Genomic DNA, 18,761 nt, shown 5'->3' on the forward strand with positions numbered 1-18,761 from the left:
TCCATTGATACACTAATATTTAGAATATATATCAGATAATTGGGGAAGCAGAAGTAAAACTACATCGAACGCCATAATTTATTTCAATATTCTACACTAATATAATCCATTTTACAAAATTAATTTTCCATTTTTCAATTGCAATAATTCAAGATCAGATCCGACCACTACTTAATCGTGCGCTGCTACAAGACCCTACAACTGCCCATAGAATTTTCTGTACCGATCAAAGTAAACATTTTCTAAGGTGAATCTCTCAGGTCTTGTGCCTTCTTCAATTTGCAGTGCAGGAGTAAGAAAACAATCACCAAATACAATTGAAGGATAAGACACGACTCCGAGTATACATTAAGTAGTTGGTATCAACCAAGGCCGGAACTAGTCCCGGATACAGATCTCAGCAATGGATGATTCATAGCCGACTGGGCATTTCCGGGGGGGTTGTTGAACATCACATTTGTCGGTGCTGAGGATGATGCTTGTAAAGATGTTATGGGCATCCTCTGTCCCATTGGAAACATAGACTGCTGTGGCCTGAACTGCATATGGGGATGGACTGGCTGGTTCGCATTGCTGCCATATCCTGAAATACTCGGCTGTGAAGACGATGCTGACATTACTTGTTGTCGATTGTTACCCATGTTGTTGTTAACCATGGAAGGAGCAACACTTGGCATATTAATTTGTGAAGGAACTCCAGCAGTCCCAAACCGAGCTGATACAACACGAGCCCGATCTGCAGCAAACCTCTGCCTTGTCTTCTCAACTTGATCACACTCTCTCATTAGCAAGGTTTCCACTTCTGCAAACTGTTTCAACTTCAGCTCCAATCTCTTCAACTGTAACAATAAAAAATGTTCACAGAAAGTTGAGACTTCCAAGGATATATACACAAGAAAGACACCGATATAGACATGTATATGCACTATAGGAGATATATCGAAGATAGTAGAAAAGAATATAATTAATATGGGAACAATATGAAAATTTGTATAGAACTCCCTCAAGGTTGGACTAAGATACAGGCAAACACTATTGTTTCAAGATTCATCATAAATCACCTTGAAATTAGGTGAATCTTTAAAATTGACAACCAAACCTCTTACAGAATTTCATTGAAGTTATCAAACCTATCTTTTAAGGGTTGTCTCAATTATTTTTCTAAATTAGCATGGTCCACCAGTAATTTGCCAAATCCAGGGAGGTGAACAAAATTTCCAGAAAAATACTAAGACCAGAAGAATCAGAAAAAATGTACCTGATGATTTATTATATTAGCAGAAAGCCTTTGGATTTCTCGCTCTTCATGATCTGCAAATAGTTTCGCCTTTGTTGCTGCAGCAGAAAGACCAGCTTTGGCAGCCATTTTAATTTTATCTGCAGGTATTGAAGAAACCTCCACCCCATTTTGACCCCATGAACCATGGGCTGAGTTCTCTTCTGAAATTCAACCCATAAAATAATCACCAACTAATTGAAAGAAAGAGAAAAGAAGAAATATAGCACGGAAGCTAATGTTCCCATACCTTTTTGCTGAACTGAATTTGCAATATCTCCATGAAAACCACCTTCTTTACTATGAACACTTTCTGTGTGCATTCTACACGGGTGAAAACGAATGCTTATATCTTTGTTCAGAATCAACAAATTAATGCAGTATACACAAAAAAAAAAAATAAATCGATGAAAGAGGTGTAGAATTTCCAATCAGTCAAAACAGGGAAAGTTTTCCCTGATCTTCATGTAAATCTTACCAGTGGAACAAAAGTAATGATATGCTTGTTACATACAGAAATGTCGACATTGCAAGCCATAAGACTTGAAATAAATTAGGTAGGCTTTAAATCCTATCAAACTTTCCAGCAAATCATTTTGAACAACAAAAATGAAGGAGACCTTTAAAATTGCAATGGCAAAAGTGACAGGAAAGTCACTAACCTGTTACCATGACCCAATGCTTCCATCTGTTCAGACAGTGTTGCCAAGGCTGCATGGGCACAAGCTGCAGCAACTCTGGGTCCAACAGCAGAAGCCAAAAAAGCAACCTAGAATTTTACTGAGTTAGATCCACAATGCTCAAAGCAACAAACATATAAAAGGCTCCCCTTTATCTTCAAAATTTCATTATAAAAATGAAATTCTCAATGTTCATAGAGTTGACGAGGAAAAACCAGAACAGACTTAGATGGGACATGAATTTTTTTTTTTTTTACGTAGTTTCAGTATTTAAGATAAAAAAATTTTATTAAATTTTATCATCTAGAATGAATATAAAGCTGCTGTGTAAGCACAACATACAACATCCTTGATGCTTCAGTTAAATCTCCAATAACAATCATTTTCTTTTAATATGAAAAATCTCAAAATTGCATTAGATCATAACTTTAAACATCAATTCAAATATAACAGGCCTTTTAGTGTCTTGTATGGTAAGGGTTCAGCTTAGCACTGTTTAGCATTTCTCAAAACCGTTTTGGAACCATAGATCAAGATCAAAATGCAATAAATGATCTTACACTCAATGTTACATTAACTTGGAAGATCCCCAAAATCATCTAAAAATCTAAACATCAGAAGCTGAAATGTCTATGGTCACCTACCAAGGCCATAACTGGATTCCCAGAATTTGTAAATGGAAGCCGACTTTCCAAATCAGCTTCTTGAAGGCATGATCCTATGAAAATAGATAGAAATGCAGAAATTATGTTACACAAACATCAGTATCATGATCATCTGAAAGGATAGAGAGCGTAAGAATTGGAGAACCTGGTAAATCACCATTTAAAGTCGAACATAATCTTCTACAATCATCTCTAATTGATGGATTGGATGGCTTGGACAAGTTGGGAACCTCAATACTTTCTAGCAGGCCATCCTCCATGGGCAGACGGACAAAATGGAGGATGCATTGTGCTTTTGACTTGGTGCCAACATGCTCTGCAATTTCATTCCAATTATCATTGTAGATTTCTATACCCTCAAGCAGCAAAAATGTTTCTTGATCACTCCAAGTTTCTCCATCCATATCACCATAATCTTTTGTAGGATCCACCCTAATAAAATCTAGGCTTGAATGACCAGTAACAAATCTCCCCTCATGGAAACAATCAGAACATAGAAGTACATCAACCTGTTAAATGCAATGCTGATCAGCAAACAGTGGAACAAAACGCAGTAATTAACATCAGAATTTATGTTAAACCAAGTCTTTCAACAGATTCTTCAAAAAAAAAAGCTATGTAATCCATCCTTCTTAAGTGATTGTATATGTTCTTAAATTACTTTAACCATAATAAAGTTACACCAACATTGACAAGCCATAGTGAGTGAAACAAAGTATTGAGGAATGAAAATAAGACTACATTATAACTTTTTTTTCCACCAATATAATCACACATAGTACAAGATATAAAGATGATCTCACTGTTCACGACAACAGCAAGACATTATGGTAATAACTTTTCAGAAAAAGTAACTTAAGTACTAAAGCATAGATTCAAAGCCAGAACAGTCTCCAGTATTCCCACAAAAATGCTCGGTTAAAAATATGCAAATAGCATTCAAGAAATTCCAGAACAAAGTATGAATGTTAAACCACGATGTGTAAAAAGACAGAGTGAGATCCATACCAGTTAACAAATATATATCATGAATGTTACACCATGATATGTAAAAAACTTAATTTTAACTACCATTATGAAAGATTGCAAAATTTTGAAGGAAAACATTTCTCCAATTCAGATAGTTTTCCATTGTTTCACTCATTTAGAACAAATGATCATCCACATCTGGATAGCAAAAGCAAACAGAAATAGACAACACCATAGGGTAGAAAGAGCATAGTCTACCTCCTTCTGTGATTGAAAGTACACAATTGGAATTGGCTGAGAACAATAATGGCAATTATTTTCAGATAAACGCTCTCGAATTTTGGTGTCCAAGTCCAAGAAATCATCATCAAGACGTGATGATGACGAATATACTTCAGCTGCCTTGAGTTTACACTTGGGCTTGTCGAATTTGATCAAACTATCAATGGACTTTAACACAGCTGATGGCACATTAACCTCACCGTTAGAATCCTCCCTCAAGTAGGACACAGTATTCAAAGGCTCAGGACTTGGTACAGCAGCACAGTAATTAATGATCCCCCAGTGATTAAGGAACCGAAAAATTCGATTCAGATCTTCATTGTTAACACCTTCTACCAAATCCTGGCAATCAGAAAGTTCAAGCCTCTTCTCAGGATTATCCATATACTTAGCAACAATATAGTTCCTACATTCCATGTATTTCTCTGGCGTATGTTCTGGTGATTTTCCAGAGAAAAAATGTGGCACCACTTGTCTCTCTAGTCTATGTACTGTGGCTGGCGAAAACCAATCTGCTCATGGGAGGACCCACAAAAGAATTTCAAATCCACTTAAGCAACAAATACATGTGCATATCTAAAAAAAAGAATGTACGAATGGAACATTTTGGTGCCAGCCAAATAACAAAACTTTACGCAACACTAAAGTCGGACATTACATCAAGTAATCTAAACACCATATAAAATTTTATGTTTAATTTTGTTCAGACATTGGATTCTTGAACCTCACAATTAAGAAATTGGACTTGATATTGAAGTCATAGCTGGAAGTGAAAAAGACAGGCCACCCACTAAACTCTCTTCAAGTACTATAAAAGGTTAACATAATCCAAAATACAACTCCCAATCACTTTTAGGCTGAAAATAAAATCTCCATCTTGACCACGGTAGGAATATATACAACAATATCAGAGGTGAAAAAGACAAAGACTCTCAACTAAGCTCTCTATAAGTAAAATAAACGTTAACATGGTAGAAAATACCACTTCCTTCTGCTGAAAATATCTCTATCTTGGCCATGAGAGGAATACATGAAGATACATAAAATCTTCAGGATTAAAATTCAGCAATTAGTCGGTACTCATTACAGCAAACTAAACTTGATAATTCAGTTTGCAGTAAAGAAGAAAGAGACAAAACTCGTTCAATCCTGAAAACAATTAACTGAATGCCCTAATTACGCTTGTTCTCCTAACCACTCCATTTTTTTACCTTCAGCTTTCCACTATGAAAAGCTTTTGGAGACGGGAATTTTTTCTATGCTTATTCATCAACACTATACAAATGAATTTGCCTCAGTCAAAATTGTTACTTTCCTACAAAAATAAAGGAAACTTTTAGAGGCATTTACAGGTATAGAAATAGAATTAGAACCTGAATGCATAGGAACAACATGAACTCTACTTCCAAACCTCTTTACAACACCCTTTCCTTCCATAGTTTGTGGAGGAGTAATCACACACGAAGCAGTATTCCCGCCATCACCCCTTTCAGGATCCAATGCAGCGCAGTCGGCAGGCACAGCAGACAAAGCCTGCAGCTGCCCGTACGAAATATTCTCCAACGCCAAAACCGAACTCCTCCCACTACTCTCCCCGATCAAATTCGCCCTCTCAATCGCCACAAGGTTCAGCACAGACGCGTGCGGTCGGTTCACCGCTAGCCGAACCACCGGAGGAAACTCGCAGATGCGCGTTCCACCGTCGATCAAGACCTCGTTCTCGGTCCCCGCCGGATCTGGCGCAGTCGCAGCGTTTTGTAAGTCATCGCCGTTGTCCATATTAAAGTTATGACTATTATTGTGATTATCCGTTTCGTTGTTGTTGTTGTCTTGTTCTTCGTCTTCGTCCTCTACGTCGTCGTCTTCGTGCTTGGCTCTTCTGGGCTCGGGCTTCCGTCTCTTCCATTTTCGACTATCTGGAACAAATTTAAAAAAAGAAAAATCGAATTTGAATGTAAAATTCAAAGAAAAAATAAAAAATGTGAGAGTGGGAGAAAAAAGGGAGGGATTCAGTATAATCAGGGATATAAATTAGGATTAATGTTGTTATAAATATTACCTGAATGGAAGGAAGGTGAAGCTGGCATTGAGAGGAATTGTGCAATGTGGGGTCTTTGATTGGTGGGAAAAAACAGATCAAATCGTGAGAGAGAGAGAGAGAATAGGGCTCGCTTGCTTGGCTTCCTCGCAGTCTTCTGCTTTAGCTTTGGTTGTGTTGTGAATTTGTTTGGCCTTTTCACTTTTTGATTTTTTGTTAATGGAATATTGGAGGAGCAAGAGTGAGGTCCACGCGCGACTGGAGTGGCGGTTAGTGGAAGAAATATTTGTGAACTTGACTGTTCCCGTCCCCTAATTTCGAGTAAATTACTATTTTTCATCTGGGTTTCAGGAAATTATAAGTTGTCAAATTATGCGACAACATTTTTTTACCCAAAATTTAACACTTCTCACTTAACTTTAAAAATCTATTTTATATTAAAATTTATTATATTACCTGAAATGGGCAATGGATAATTTAACTGATCCAATGACCAAAATCAAATGAAAAATATGATTTTATCAAATTACTCTTAATTTGGTATGATTTTATCACATCTTAAAATATGTTATTTTAACAATCAGTATCATTGGAATTACAATAAATAAGCGTAATAAAGACAATCCAACAAGATTGTCTATAATTTTGGACACTGTAATTTTTGTACATCTTTAGTGGCAATTAGTAATTTACTTCCCCTGTTTGTGGGTGGTGGAAGAATTTTGTCATTACTTTGACAAAATATTTTAGGCCAAATTGCCTATTCCCACCCAAGGTATACTAAAATTTTAAAATCTAATAATTTCATTTTTAAAAACTCAAACACTCATTCATAAATCAATTTTTATTAAAATTTTTAATTATATTTAAGGATAAAATCATCACTTTAATAATAATATTATATATATATATATATATATATATATATATATATATAAAATTCATTATTTATCCTCTTAAATTTAAAAAACTAATATTTCACTTTTACTTAAAGTTTTTTAATTTTAAAACATTATATTTTCCTCCAAACCTAGGATTTTTTCTTTTTATGGCTCTCTGACAACTATCTCCGACCACCAATGACTCTCTTTTAAACCTTAAGCTATCTTTGTCCCTCCCTAAAACATATCGTTGTTTGGATTCATCTAATCTAGATGATAATAAGCTTTAGGGAATGACCTTTTAAAAATTAGAAAGAAAAATATATTTTTTAATATTGTTATTAAAATGACGATTTTACTCTTAATCATGATTAAAAATTTTAATAAAAACTAACTCATAAATGACTAAGTTTTTGAAAATTAAAAGACAAAATTTTGGAATTTCACTGTCAAGTCATTTGGCTGATATTTTATTTATGATTTTGTGGGATTAGTGATTGAGTCGATGTTCAATTAGTAATAAATTCTCTTCAATCAATATATAAATAAAATAAATGGAAAGTTTTTTCAATATTATTGTAAATATTCACTTAATTCAGACATTATTATGGTCAACGATCATAAAGTATTGGTGAATATGGATTTGCATGGAGCAGCATCATTTACGTAACTTCTTAAAGTTTTGTCTCGAATCTAATCCAATTCAATTCATCGAATGTTTCTATTTCAATATCGATAAACCATGGTCAGGGGAAGTTCAAGGTGTTGAGTTCCATGGCATGAGTTTCAATCTCTGGAAAGATTAACCATGGTTATCGGGTTCGAGCTTAGAAAAGCTGGTCCTGGTTACAGGTTGACTGTTCTTTTTTTTTTTTTCCTTATAAGCTTCATTATTTTCCTTTAAAGTTTATCTCTCCCTTTTTTTTTTTTAAAAGAAGCGTCTGATAAAAATTGTTCTCACGAGCCAATAGAAAATAAGACAAAGTTGTCCTCGGCATTTAGCGGAGGGTGATGGTCATGGCAGGGCAGTTGTGGCAGTTAGTGATGTGTAGCCGAAAGGTAATTTTCTAAAAATGATCTGAGGATAAAATAGTCATAATGGGGGGGGGGGGGGGGTAGAGTTGTTATTTTAATTGAATATTTAGAATTTTTTTCTAAAAATTTAATAAATTATAATAAAATTAAAGTAATTTTTAATATTTAAAAAGTAAAAATTGATAATTACTTATGTATTAAATGTAATGTTGGTTTAATAATAAAAAATTATTTAAATCTTTTAACAAGTTAATGTTAATACAAAAAATAAAAGATTATTTCAAATCAAACACTTAAATTATGTAACAACTTTCATTTATAAATGGGATAATATTTAGATAAAAGTTAAAACCATATTAGAACTCAAATTAAAACAGAAAATGGGATAATAAAATGATGGTGTTTGGTTTAACTGGAAGTATAAAAAAAATGGCCAAAATAAATCAGCCCAATAAAAGGCCCAATCTTCCTAAGCCCTCAATCAACCCAAGAGAAACTCTTGTTGCCAAGCCATGAAGAAAGCTAACCCCTGCTCCAAGATTTGAATCAATTAAAAGGGGTCGTCCAGTCACATACCTCCCATTCAGCTTGTTTCCTTCTTCACTTCGACTGCACTAAATCATTCGCAAATGTCGGTATGTTTTCGCAACATTAATTTCACTGCGTTTTGAAAAAGAGCGTTTTTTTTTGTATATTTTTTTTATTGTTAAAGATTTCTACTGATTTATTGACGTGCAGATCTTTGAGTACAATGGTAGCGCCCTCGTGGCTATGGTGGGCAAAAACTGTTTCGCCATCGCTAGTGATCGGCGACTCGGAGTTCAGCTTCAAACAATCGCAACTGATTTTCAGCGAATTTTTAAAATTCACGATCGTCTTTTTATAGGTCTTTCTGGACTTGCCACCGACGCTCAAACTCTGTATGATAATATAGTATTCTTTCAATTTCCATTATCATATTTTTCTTTTTTGGAAATATGATTGAGTGTTTTGGTTTTGATTTGATCTGAAGACATCAACGGCTCGTGTTCCGTCATAAGTTGTATCAGCTGCGAGAAGAAAGGGACATGAAGCCCGAAACCTTTGCTAGCCTTGTTTCTGCTCTGCTTTACGAGAAAAGGTTTGTGTATTATAAACTTTGATGTTTTCATTATTATTATTATTATTATTATGTTGTAGTAATGTTTAGATTATTGTGAAATGGTTGCTTTTGAAAATAAGTTGACTTCGGTGTGTGCACAATTTAGGCATAGAAGTGTAGCTTTGGGTTTACGGGACAGGGTCCCGCTAGAGCTTAGGTTTTGAACTTAAGTTCGTGATGAGTTCAGGGGATTTCTAATTATCTGAAGAGAAGAGTATAGTTTGGGTATTGCAGTTTGTAATTCAAAGAAATCAATGTTTTGGGTATTGTTATCATTAAATTGTAGTTCTTCTTTGAAAATTAAATATAAAAAACTTTTAATGCTTCCGGTTGGAACTTAACATAACAGAATTTTTATCTGTTTATGTACCTATTATAGTTCCCTTAAGATATTTGAACTTCACATAGAAAGGGCTGCTAATCTTTTGTTGTGTCAAGCATAAATTTATTTCTTATCAGTGTAGATCAGAATTATTGATTGAAACTTAGGAAAATACTACCATGCCCCGCTAGATCACTGGGTAAACTTGCACAGCTTTGGAACCAGATACTTTGTCCATTTCCTTGTAAAACGTTGTCTCAGTATTGCCTGAAGCTTGGCAGAAGAATGTTAATTTTAAGTGCTTTGACCTAAGCTGGCTTTCTTTCAAAAGCATACCAGGGGATTTTATTATGTTTTTGGTCCATTACTGATATCCTAGCAGCAAAATTAGATGGTCTTTGTTTTAGTATGGACAGTGAAATTTCTTTTTACTATTATAATATAGGTGGCATGAGTACCTTGGCTTTGAAGTAGGATTACTTAATGTGCAATTTTATTTACAGAATTTTTAAAATGGGATTGTTGCTGTTAAATATTTACAGGTTTGGTCCATACTTTTGCCAACCTGTGATTGCTGGATTGGGGGATGAAGACAAGCCCTTTATCTGTACAATGGACTCAATTGGAGCCAAGTATGTTAATTAAAATCATTTTACATGTTTTCTTTTTATCATGGAAATGCTGAGTTGTCTTGACTGCTTCAAGTGTTTTTATTTCTTTTATAGTTTTTCCTTTTAAAGGAAAATGAATATAGTCATTTGTTCAATGAAAATGTCTCTTATAAAGTTATTTGTGAATTCTGGGTTTGTGAAAAACATGAGCTAGGTTCAATACATTTTTATTGGTGCTAGTTGGATTCTGACATGACTACTCTTTACATTATTGGATTTTTAGTCTTCACAAATATTGCCTCATGTAACCACTAGTTGGAGCATTTTCTATTTAAACTGATATGCAGTTCAATTTACACTATGAACAGATTTTCAAAGATTGGTTTAAAGCTTTTAATGTCTCACCCAATTATATATCCTTTTTTATTTTACGTGTTCCCTCTAATTGCAGGGAGCTTGCTAAAGATTTTGTCGTTGCTGGCACTGCTTCAGAGTCCCTGTATGGTGCTTGTGAGGCAATGTTCAAGCCTGACATGGTCTGTAACTTAACATGCCTTTTCTTCTCTTCTTGGATTGTAGATTTGCATCAGAAGTGAATCTGTTAATTTATTTGTGATATGGATGCACTGTCTGTATCTTTGTGTTCAGATTTATCTATTTTGAATGTGGTAACGGCCATAAACACAATTGTTACAAATGAGAAGTTATAAAAAGTGAGATGCTAAAGTTCATGTTTTCTGTTTGTGTGTTACTATTTTGAAAAAGTTTCAAGAGTTACAAGCCTATTAATTGTATCATACTACAGTGAAAAACCGACAAAGCAGGTCAAAGATTTGATGTGAAAGTTGAAAATTAATAGTCCTTAAGCAGAATTGATTAATTTGGAGTGGTGATTCTTGAGGCTGATGTGGACGAGAGATGAAGCTAATGTGCAAAGGTTGACAGACTTGATAAGTGTGTTCTTGACTAAGAGGATAATGCTTATGTACTGGTCTACCGGATACTGCACGTCTATGTAGTCTGTGTTTTATAATTTTGAAATTAACTAAAAACTTACAAAGTTGGAAGAGAGGTGAGATTAAGAATACATGTTCGAAAGCAATTTCCTGATCAGATTGAATTTACTGTGGCTGTTGATTACTGCAGTGACACTTCACATGATTGCTCTCCTTTGTATTGAACATTTTTCTTCATCCAACAAATGTTTGACTAATTCTTTGGTTTAACTCTTACTCAGGAACCAGAGGAGTTGTTTGAGACTGTATCTCAAGCTTTGTTAGCATCTGTTGATCGTGACTGTTTGAGTGGTTGGGGAGGTCATGTATACATTATGTAAGCTTTTTCAGATGCATTTTAGTTATCGTATTTAATTTTCTTTTTACTAGTTACAACATTTCCGATTTGATTGTGATGATAGTAAAAATCTTGAGCTAGGTCCTAAAAGCGGTAGCCTATTTCTTACCAAACCTTGCTTTTAATTGGCTTTCTATAAGGCTCATTATGTAATCAAGCCGAATAGTGTTTGACCTGAGCTCGACTCGATTACCTTAAGGGTGAGTTTGAGCTCGAGCTTATTGAGTTGGTAATATCTCAACTTGAGTTTGAACTTGAGACAAGAATTGATGACTCGAGTTTAGTTTGAGAAATTACATTTAAATCTCTTAATTTTTAAAATATTACATTTAAACCTCATAGTTTATATATTTCTTAATAACTCCTCTATATTCATAGTTAGGAAGTAAGATTTTAATGGTGTAAATATAAAATTTGAAACTATTAGAGAGACTCACGAGCTTACCAAGTCAGTCAACATCAAGCTTGAGCTCGGCTTGTTTACACCCCTAGTGGGCCACTCTGATTTTGAAAATGTTGAAACTTTTTAATAGAAAGCATTCCCACTGCAGAGTTTTGAGTTAATAGAAAAATATAAGAGTACTGATTTTGAAGTGGGATCTTTGATGCCATTTCTGAGTACTTGTTCTCATTCACAGTGAGTAGAGCCTAATGCTTAGTTGACTACCAATGTACCATAGAATCTCATGTAAGCAATCATAATTCCAGTTTTTACACAATTGTAAAGTAAAATTTTAATATTTCTGAATTGAATTCTATGTACATTATAGATAGTTTCACTGATCATTAGTTAGCAATACTTTTTAAACCATTCGTAGTGATGTGAACCCACTATAAAGAATACCACCAGGCTTCCAATAAGATTGATCTAGTCTTGAGTTTCTGTTGCTTATACATCTGGAAAATATTCTTGTATTAAGGTTTTCCCTTTGATCCTGCAAATTCTAATGTTGGGCATTAGTGTAGTTAGACGATTATTCTGTTATATTTAACTCGTCATTGCTCTTACTGCAGAACACCAACTGAAATAAAGGAAACAATCTTGAAGGGAAGGATGGATTAACATGCTCTGATAGTGCTGCAGTTAACTGTCGGTATTCAGTCCCCAGTTTTTCTTTATGGCAAATCTTTTGACTGCAGTTGAATATGAGCCTTTTAGTTAAGGCTGTTATTCATAGAACTGGAATTGTTTTACTCATTATTCTGGATGAATCGACAAATTTTCGTATCTAGACTCCCTTGATTAAGATCTCCAGTCCCCAGTAATGCATTTCTTTGGATAAATGTAAATTTTCTAGACATACTACTTCGACAGAATTATTAAATTCTTTTGGGTAAGGATTTCTACTTCAGATAATTATATGCATTGTGACTACAAAATGATATTTTGTTTAGTACCAGAAGCGATTACAGAAGTAAAGATTTTACTTCCCTCTTGAAATCAGCTCTACTAGGGGGAATAAATCATGGTTGCAGGGTGGTGATCTGTTATTATGTTATTGAATGTTATTTTTTTATTAATTTAAAATCACACAACCATATAAATGATATATCATCTGTATATTTAAAATTATATACACATAGTTTTATTATAACAGAAATTGGATTGTTTTGTGCATGTCTTCAAGACAAACAACGATGGTGGTCGACATGCCCAAATAGATCAATTTCTTCCGTCATTAACAGGAATCAAATCGGTTTTCTACTGCCGTGGGTTGGTTTAAATTAAAGTTGATGGAATCTTCACAATTTATCAAGTCTAAGGATACTTGTACACATTCATATATAGTTAAATCTTTAAGCACATGACATTACTTTTAAAATACAAGCAACAACGAATTCGGCTATATAACGACATTCAGCATCTTGGAAATCCTCCTTGCAACCATCTTGGCACTTGCTTAAATATGTGATTTCGTATATATGGACATGTTTAATTAGAGTGTTTAAGAAACATGATAGAAGTTCAAACCTAGGTATTATTTTTTTAAAAGTTTTAATATTTTACTAATTTTGTTAACCTCTCCTCTTGAAAGTAATTATATACGGGCATGTTTGGTTACCTGGTTCTCTTTCTGGGAGCATTATTTCACTTTCTTGTGTGTTATGCTAATAAAATTCAAAATTGAAGGAATTTTGAAATAAGCGAAACGGATATTATTGATGAAGAAGAATATTCCAATGTTGAAAGCTTTTTCAGCTGCCAAAAAGTACTTCTTCATCTCGCCGAGGGATTGATTATAGAGAAGCTCATCATTTGAGTAGTTCTGCCATGCGCCCTCCTGACACTTTCTCCTTTCATTGAACTTGAAGACAGTAGCATTAATCCTTCAAAGCAATAAAAACACATGGAATGGAAGATGAAATATTACCTGAAATGCTATCATAATATCCAACTCGTTAGGTATAATTCTGAGTTCTACCGTACGGCAAACGTTTGTTTAAATTAAGGGCATCGAAGCTTCCTTTCTCCATCAAAATCTGGCCAAAAGTGAGGCAAGAGTGGCATCAGATCCCCTTTGAATATCAGCTTCCATGTGGGTTTCCCAAATGTCACATTTCATCAGATATGGTTTTCCTAGTAGTCAAATCTAGAATTGTATGTGTATCGAAAATCAAATTTCTCATATCATATAATAATATAAAAAAATTATATTTGACACGTCATCATGTTAAAAAATATTATCAACATCTTTAAAAATTTAAATTTTCTCGTATACATCTTTTACTGTATCTTTATTTTCTCTAAAAATGTTTAACGAGTTGTATTAGTAATATATATTATATCATATCGCATCGTACGATATGTCCATTATATAATATTAATTCAATATACATTAAAAAATATATGATTTTTCACATATATCATATAGTGTCATATTATATAATATATTAATTGTATTGTATTAATTTGATATATTTTAAGATATATATAATTTTGTATGTGTATCATATAATACCCTAAAATATGTATTATATACAGTAGAAAACTGATAACTACCGCAGTTCTTTTTTTTTTTTTTTTACGTTTTCCCTCAAAGTTGCCTTCTTTTTAAACAACTTGTTTTCTACCCACTTTGCCGCTTAAGTGTCAAAGGTAGTCTTCTTTCTTCCTAAACGAGACCCTCTTGATAGTTTTAATTGCAATCTCCTGGGAAATATATTTATAGCTTAATAAAAGAAAATTTGTAAAAATTGAAAACCTAATATGAACAAAGCAGAAGCTACGTAGAAAAGGAATTGCCCAGTTTTGAGGCAATGATGAGTAAATAAAAAAATGGGTAGCTCCAGTTCATGGATAAGGTATATTGTTACGTAGAGAAGTGTTTTTCCTCGGCAATATTACATGAATGTTGTCCATTTTGCATTAGGAATTTAGGTTTATTGTAGTATATTAGTTAGAGATGGTTTTCCATTTCTTGTTTCTCACGTTACTTTTCTTTAAAGAAAGCTTAAGCTTAAACATAATAATCCTCATATATGATCAACGAAGAATTTGTACGTCATTGCCCTCTGTATAATCACAAATCAAAATCCTCCGTTATTCATCCATCAATGGCGAATAATCATGAAGATGATGAGCGAAAACAAGCGGCGAGAAGCCGGGTTCCCTTCTCCGAACTCAGCCAAGTCAGCTCGGATTTAGCCATAGCAATGGCGTTACAAGAACAAGAGAGGGATTTTAACATCTTCGAAAGTGAAAGCAGCGATGTCGATGATCAAGCCGACGAGGAAATTGCTTCCAATGGGGAAGAATTTGAGAATGATTACGAATACTTCGAAGTCGAGGGGCAAGATAACAACTCCGAGGGCGATGATGCAATGGAGGAAGATGAAGAAGAAGAAGAAGAAGATGATGGTATCGATGTAGACGAATTAACATACGAAGAGCTGATTGCATTGGGGGAATTCATCGGAGAAGAAAAAAGAGGATTATCGTTAAATGAAATAGAAAAATGTTTGCATCCATGGAAGGGCTCGTTCGAGAGCAAATCGAAGGAAACAGATCTCTGTGTCATTTGTCAAGTTGAATATGAAGAAGGTGAAGCAGTGGTGGCGCTTCCATGTGAACATCCTTATCATTCAGAATGCATAACCGATTGGCTTCAAGTGAAGAAGATTTGCCCCATCTGCAGCACTGAAGTTTCACCATCTCCTTCGCTAGTTAATTAGGGCATTTATTATTATTATTATTTCTCTAATCTTCTCAATTTATTTGGCTGTAAATATTTGTGATCAAATTCTTTAACTCTGTACTGTTAATTTGTAATTAAATCAAACCCACAAACAATAAATTTAATTATGCAAATTAATTAAGCCAATTAATTCAAAACAAAAAAAAATCAAAAACACAAGATCTACATGTAGAGGAAAATCCCATAGACTGAATTCTGAACCATTATCAAGAAAAACTATGTGTGATTATTTTCAAAAAATTTGTGACTTTCCTGACCAAAATCATACAATTCTCTTTTCAATACGAGAGAAACAATTCTTCGAATAATCTTGATAATAGTGGAAGAAAATTTTGATATTTTCTTTCCTTAATTTGTTTAGACAAGAAAAACAAATTATATCATATATAATTCTTGCTTGTATCGCAACCAGAAATTAAGGGGACGTTTGATTTGAATAATATTTTATTATCAAAATAGAAAAATTACTTGAAGATAGATTATTTAGAAGATTATTAATATAAATGATTACTATGTCTAATAAAATTTGATAAGTATAAATAATTATTATATTTGATTAAAGGTAATAAAAAATTACTAGTAAATTATTTTACTTAAATGCCCTTGAATATAATTATTTTTAAATATTTTTTATATTATTTATCACAGTAATTAAAAATAAATTTATTTTTGTTTTAAAAAAATAATAAATAATAATATAATTATAATAAAATCAAGATTACTTTGGTAATCTTTAAATACCTGTCACGTTAGCATCGATAATAAAATATTATTATAATATTTTATTACTGACAAATCAAGTAAGAGAATAAAAGATAAATTATCAGGGTAATTTATCTTAACAAGAACAAAACAGTCCCAAGAAAGATATATTTATATATGCGAATATAAAATTAAATTTTATGTATAATTATTTAATTTTAACATGATTAAACAAATAATTTATCATTATTTAAATAAATCTCACTTTACTTGCAAACACTTTTGCAATTTTTTTTTTCCTTTAATAACGTAAGGCCCTTGAGCATAAATCGTTTCCTGCAGAAGCACAAATCGGATGACCATGCAAAAACGTGAGCATAACTTACAAGGCCAAGAAATACTAAAAATAATTTAATCTTAATACATAAAAAACGATAAGACCAGGAGTTATTTTGCTTCGATTAAAAGAAAGCACCAACTCCAACAAAAAGATAAAGCCTGAAAGTTATCCACTTAACCGTGTTTTGCGCCGCCTTTAGATTAATTCTCAACCTCTTAATAAAAAAATCTGCGCCGCCATTTTCAACCTCAGACTCAGACATTGTTTCAACGAAACCTACGACTTTTCCACAAAACGACAGAGCATAGATAAATATAATAATTAACATCAACAGGATGGAAGTGGAAATGGGATTCGAAACACATTAAAACGACATGTAGGACAAGGCAAATCTGAGTAGATTGAGTTTGATTAAGTTCTAGATACAATGAATTTAAAGTAAGGAAAAATCATGAAAAATTTATTGTTTTGTTCACATTTTGATGGTGCTATTATGGCTGCTTTGTGGGAATAGTCAATCATAATTGAAGGAGAAATTAAAAAATAACACTTAAAAAGTGAGAACCCATTGTTTGAAAGTCCATTGAAAACAGGTTTACTTGACTTGGGTCTTAATCTATGAGTTGATTACTGTTTAATCCACTAATTAAATCGAGATCATGATGCTTTAATTGACAATTAAAAAGATTTGAATAACTTTACTTGGGTCCAACCCATAATTAAACTTGAGAAAAACTTAACAGAATAAGAAAATGCTTAATTACATTCAATTAACGTAGCCAACCCACTTGTTTAATTATGTTAATTAACTATTAATTAACTAATTTTTTAGCAGTAAATTGTGATTAGAGACAAGACAAGCCACCAAAGTTGAAAAAGCATGCATAATGCAGTTTGAAGTTTCTCCATTGTCGAACATTAATTGTTATAGACTTATAGTCTTTATTTAATTGATTTTCAAATTAGATCTATGCTTGTCCATGTTCAGTGCATTTCAATTCTAAAGAATATTTTACTTTCCTAACCAAACCTTACCGTCGAAGTAAAAATTTTAATCATCCATAGTTTTACCAATACACATGGTAACTAGTTTTTGTTTTATTTTATAAAATTGTTAAGCTCAAATAAATTACCATGTTAATTATACCCAGAAGGTTAGAGTGAATGTTTAGTAAAACTGATGAAATATTAAAATTTGTAGAATAAAGATATGGGTTTTTCTCCGTTTAACAAATATGGATAGAGTTTTCAGTGATTATTTACTTATTCATTGAAATGTCGATTTTCGACTGTTGTTATGTCTTTAGGTTTTGCAAGTAGGGGTGGAGATGATTATGCTTTTGTTAATCCAAGTTCAATTTATCAATTTTCATGTTCTTACTAAAAATCTTTTTACTTCTCTTTATAAATAATATTATATGTACATATTTTTTATGCATAATTTAAATATATAAATGATTTATCATCATATAAATAGGTGTTATTTTATCTATAATTTAAATCATTTAATCAAATGATAATATATAATTTATATATCTACATAAATTATATAAAAAATATATATATGCATAGTTTTTATTGTTTAAGTTGAATTTCGTATCAAATTTTATATTAATTTTGGGTGGAAAATCTTAGTTTAGGCACTCAGGTGTTGGATCTGTAGTCTATTATTAAATCAGGTAAAAATGTTTCTTTTTCAGCGTTGAATTTTCTCAAATTTCCCAATTTTCAAAATGCATTAAGCTATTTTAATTTATCAATAAAATTATATGTACTTATTTTGAGTACACAAATATATACATATTTATATGTGTCATCATATGATTGGATGATTTTAAATTAAGAATAAAACAATAACCAATCATATGATGACACATATGAGTATGTATATATTTGTATACCTAAAGTGGATACATATAATATTACTCTTAATTTATTTACATATTATCTGTCATCCACTATCCATTTTTCGTTTTGGTCAAAGAATTTGTTGCATCTAACGCTATGGTGGCTTTCACAAACATGTCCAAGCTGACCTAATTCCTTAGTTTTTGTCAAATTTTCACATGTTTTTTCTCCGGTTTAATTTAATCAGACGAAATTTCAAAGCCTACTTGCATGTTCATTGTACCATTCAAAAAACATCTCCGTCAATCAGAAATGGAATTTGTTGAATGTATGGATACATGTATCTGTGTATATATAAATAATAAAATTATATATATAATTTTATATATAAATAATAATATATTATTATATAATTAGATACT

General features: G+C 32.6%; 3 protein-coding genes across 4 annotated transcripts; 2 read left to right on the plus strand and 1 right to left on the minus strand.

Annotated features, from left to right (window-relative positions):
- Positions 1 to 54: 54 nt before the first annotated feature.
- Positions 55 to 6,098, minus strand: LOC123203387 (SWI/SNF complex subunit SWI3C-like). 2 transcript variants are annotated; one of them, XM_044619743.1, is made up of 9 exons: positions 5,932 to 6,098; positions 5,246 to 5,788; positions 3,849 to 4,384; positions 2,779 to 3,130; positions 2,601 to 2,674; positions 1,939 to 2,045; positions 1,527 to 1,600; positions 1,259 to 1,440; positions 55 to 839 (listed from the first exon to the last, which is right to left on the minus strand). In XM_044619743.1, the coding sequence occupies exons 1-9, from the start codon at positions 5,957 to 5,959 to the stop codon at positions 363 to 365; spliced, it is 2,373 nt and encodes a 790-aa protein (XP_044475678.1). In that variant the 5' UTR covers positions 5,960 to 6,098; the 3' UTR covers positions 55 to 362. The 2 variants fall into 2 exon arrangements, with proteins under 2 accessions (XP_044475678.1, XP_044475675.1); XM_044619740.1 differs by having other exon boundaries at positions 2,767 to 3,130.
- Positions 6,099 to 8,302: 2,204 nt separating this feature from the next.
- LOC123202725 (proteasome subunit beta type-3-A) lies at positions 8,303 to 12,610 on the plus strand. The gene is made up of 7 exons (XM_044618796.1): positions 8,303 to 8,461; positions 8,565 to 8,746; positions 8,839 to 8,946; positions 9,832 to 9,921; positions 10,352 to 10,436; positions 11,138 to 11,232; positions 12,268 to 12,610. The coding sequence occupies exons 1-7, from the start codon at positions 8,456 to 8,458 to the stop codon at positions 12,314 to 12,316; spliced, it is 615 nt and encodes a 204-aa protein (XP_044474731.1). The 5' UTR covers positions 8,303 to 8,455; the 3' UTR covers positions 12,317 to 12,610.
- A 2,059-nt stretch (positions 12,611 to 14,669) lies between these two features.
- LOC123203070 (E3 ubiquitin ligase BIG BROTHER-related) lies at positions 14,670 to 15,562 on the plus strand. Its single transcript, XM_044619239.1, has one exon. It carries the CDS (start codon positions 14,734 to 14,736, stop codon positions 15,424 to 15,426), a length of 693 nt encoding a protein of 230 aa, XP_044475174.1. The 5' UTR covers positions 14,670 to 14,733; the 3' UTR covers positions 15,427 to 15,562.
- Positions 15,563 to 18,761: the final 3,199 nt, after the last annotated feature.

Source organism: Mangifera indica, chromosome 19 (genome assembly GCF_011075055.1).
Source record: "Mangifera indica cultivar Alphonso chromosome 19, CATAS_Mindica_2.1, whole genome shotgun sequence".
NCBI classification, from domain to species: Eukaryota; Viridiplantae; Streptophyta; class Magnoliopsida; order Sapindales; family Anacardiaceae; genus Mangifera; species Mangifera indica.